Source organism: Wasmannia auropunctata, unplaced genomic scaffold (assembly GCF_000956235.1).
Source record: "Wasmannia auropunctata unplaced genomic scaffold, wasmannia.A_1.0 LD335279.1, whole genome shotgun sequence".
Taxonomy (NCBI): Eukaryota; Metazoa; Arthropoda; class Insecta; order Hymenoptera; family Formicidae; genus Wasmannia; species Wasmannia auropunctata.
Window position 1 is genome coordinate 520 of NW_012027611.1, and position 2,842 is coordinate 3,361.

Below are 2,842 nucleotides of genomic sequence, written 5' to 3' on the forward strand. Positions count from 1 at the left end.
CGTGTGCTCTTCCGATCTAATTAATTGTGGAATAACAATATTGTTGTAACATGCCATACCAATTAAAAGAATTACAAAACCAATGAGCTACAATGAAAAATTTTACAATGTTTTTTGTTATATATATTAATATTACTAATAATTATTTTTTTAATCATACCTGCATATAATGAAAAACTTGCCATTGAAATGCCAAAGAAAATACCCATATCACAATTGTACGAACACTGTCTAAAATCATTCTCGTTGTAGCACTCATTTCCTTAGTAACGCTAATACCAGCAAAATTAAAAAAAGCAATACTAAATGATATACCTGCAATCCCAAATAATAATTATAAAAACTAATAACTAATAATTCACGAAAGAATCTAAAAAGAAATATATAATAGACTAACCAATAACAGCTATTAATAATTTGTTATTGTTTGCTATTTGGATGAGAGCTTCTACAGTGGCTTCAAGTGTACCACGTGAATTATCCGCAAAAGGCGGTGGCGCAGTAATGTAATTGAGAGGAATTATTGCAATAGAAATACCAATAAATCCAAAAATACCTGTAAAAATATATGCAATAAAATAAAAATAATTATTTAATATTGATTAATTGTAATTAATAAATATTTTAAAAATAGTATCTTAATATTAATATTAACAAAGTGTAAAAAAGATAAAATATACAAACCTTCCCATCCAATTGCTTGTAATGCAGGAATATCCTGCTGTCCCACATACTTCTCTTCGACAACCATTTGAACAGCTGTTATTACCTTTTATATTTAAAATTTTTAAATTATTTTATAAGTGTAAACATATTTATCAATGTATCTTGTATTTTTATTTACACTAAGTAAAAATAATTAAAGTATAATTTTAATTATTAAGTTAATAAATTCATATATGAGCAATATGAATAATAAAAAATATACCTGAGCAAATATAATAAGTAAGTCCCCAGTGATTATAGAATTTGCACTGATATCACTGTTTTCCATTGTTAATATGTCACTAACACCAACAAATGCTAAACCAATTATGACAAAACCGATGCCTATCCATTCTCTTACTCCCAATTTTCTATTAAGAAATCCAATAGAAAACATTCCTGTAAAAACAATTACTGATCCACGCAACATTTGAAAACTACTTGCATAAGTCATATTCAAGCCGATGTACATTATGGATGTTGCAAACATATCACACAGTGCAGGTATCAATAAAATAAAAGGATTAAAAATCCTTGAACCCTTAGTGAGTACATTAGTATCTACAGAGCCATCCTGTGAACAAATTAATATGGTAATTAATTTATTTATTCTCAGAGAACAAAAATCATACTTACACCTCGTTGATTATAATAATAGTAGAAGATTTTAAACGCTAAGAAACAAAGAGCCTCTCCAAAAAACATAAATGATGATTGCATAAAAGGATGATTGAAATGTCTAAGTTGTCCATCTTCACCAAGTACAACTTGTTTATCTGCATATCTAAATTAATTTAAACAGTAATATCTATAAAACTGATCAAGTATTAATTGATAAATTTTCTTTTGTACTGTAATTTTACTCTTTATATATGTATGTATATTAATTATACATGTGTATGTATACATTATTACATTCATAAGTTCATCAGTATCATTGTATACATGTCTATGTACATAATTTTCATATTTATAATAAATATAATACTTACTTAACTGATAAAGTATTAAATGAGCCAGTAACTATTTGAAGTATAGCTAAAGTACGTTGATAATTTGACCACGCCATTGTTGTTTATGAGAAGCAGATAATGACAAACCACTAAATAGATATTTTCTGTTTATATGTGTATGTACATGACTATACACATATAAAACATATGTATTAAAACAATTCAACAGACTTAAAAAAATATTTGTTCTTTGTAATTAAACTTCCAATTCATTCTTTCCTTCAACATCTAATTATAGATCTGTTTAATTGAACTAATGTATATACGTTCGTTGTACTTAAAATGAAATAATTACATTCAAAGTTTAGTGAAAGTGAAAGTATTAGTACAATTCAGTGCAGTGACAAAAAACAAGCTTAATACTGATTTCATTTTAAGTGCAGAAAGTATAGTACGATGTCATAAACACAGATACGCCTACTCAATTCATTTTGGACATTTCAACCGATTTTCATAGTTCGCTTTTAGCATTGAGTAAAAAGAAACAGGAGGGAACCTGAATTATTACAACTGGAATGGACGCAATCTACAATCTGTACTTTGTAGCGTACATTCTTTGCACTTAAAATGAAATAGATACATATTTGATGAATTGGTGTAAGCGAGATAGCTCATTCTATGCTTATTCCTTCGTGCATTTCATGTGCTCCAGGCCTTAAATAAAATGCATAAGGGTGCGTTCCCACTGAGCGCATCACGCGTTGCGTTATCCGAATTGACAAATCAAAACATCCCATTTTATTGCATAATTTGCCGCGCGATCCTGGATTTCATAAGAAAAAAAGATTATTTTATCTCTAGAATATTGAGTAACCTGAGTAATCAATGGCCTAGTTTACACCGAGCACTTGATACGCGTACTAAGTATCAAATCTGTATCAAATCGCTTGATACGGGCTACGGTCCGATTCACGCTCGCAGCGCTCACTGTACTTACAATGCTCACGATTGGTCCGATTTGTTAGTCATGCTCAAAGCGCGTTAACGACAATTTCGTTTCGGACCGCTACAGAATAGGGGCCCCAGATCACATAACCTGTGGATAATCACACATAACCTTTAAAGTGAAAATACAAAGAGGAAAATTACAATAGTGAAAATAGCAATAACGAATAAAGTATATT

The 2,842-nt window shown here is 29.4% G+C and overlaps 1 protein-coding gene across 1 annotated transcript; it reads right to left on the reverse strand.

Moving 5' to 3' along the window:
- Positions 1-7: 7 nt before the first annotated feature.
- On the reverse strand, positions 8-2,133 carry LOC105457321 (solute carrier family 35 member F6; the record flags this gene model as incomplete). Its single annotated transcript, XM_011701925.1, has 7 exons — positions 1,698-2,133; positions 1,342-1,489; positions 929-1,279; positions 685-769; positions 398-556; positions 161-315; positions 8-87 (listed from the first exon to the last, which is right to left on the reverse strand). Coding segments are annotated over exons 1-7 (1,055 nt in total), but the record flags the coding sequence as incomplete, so codon positions are not given.
- Between the last annotated feature and the right edge of the window lie 709 nt (positions 2,134-2,842).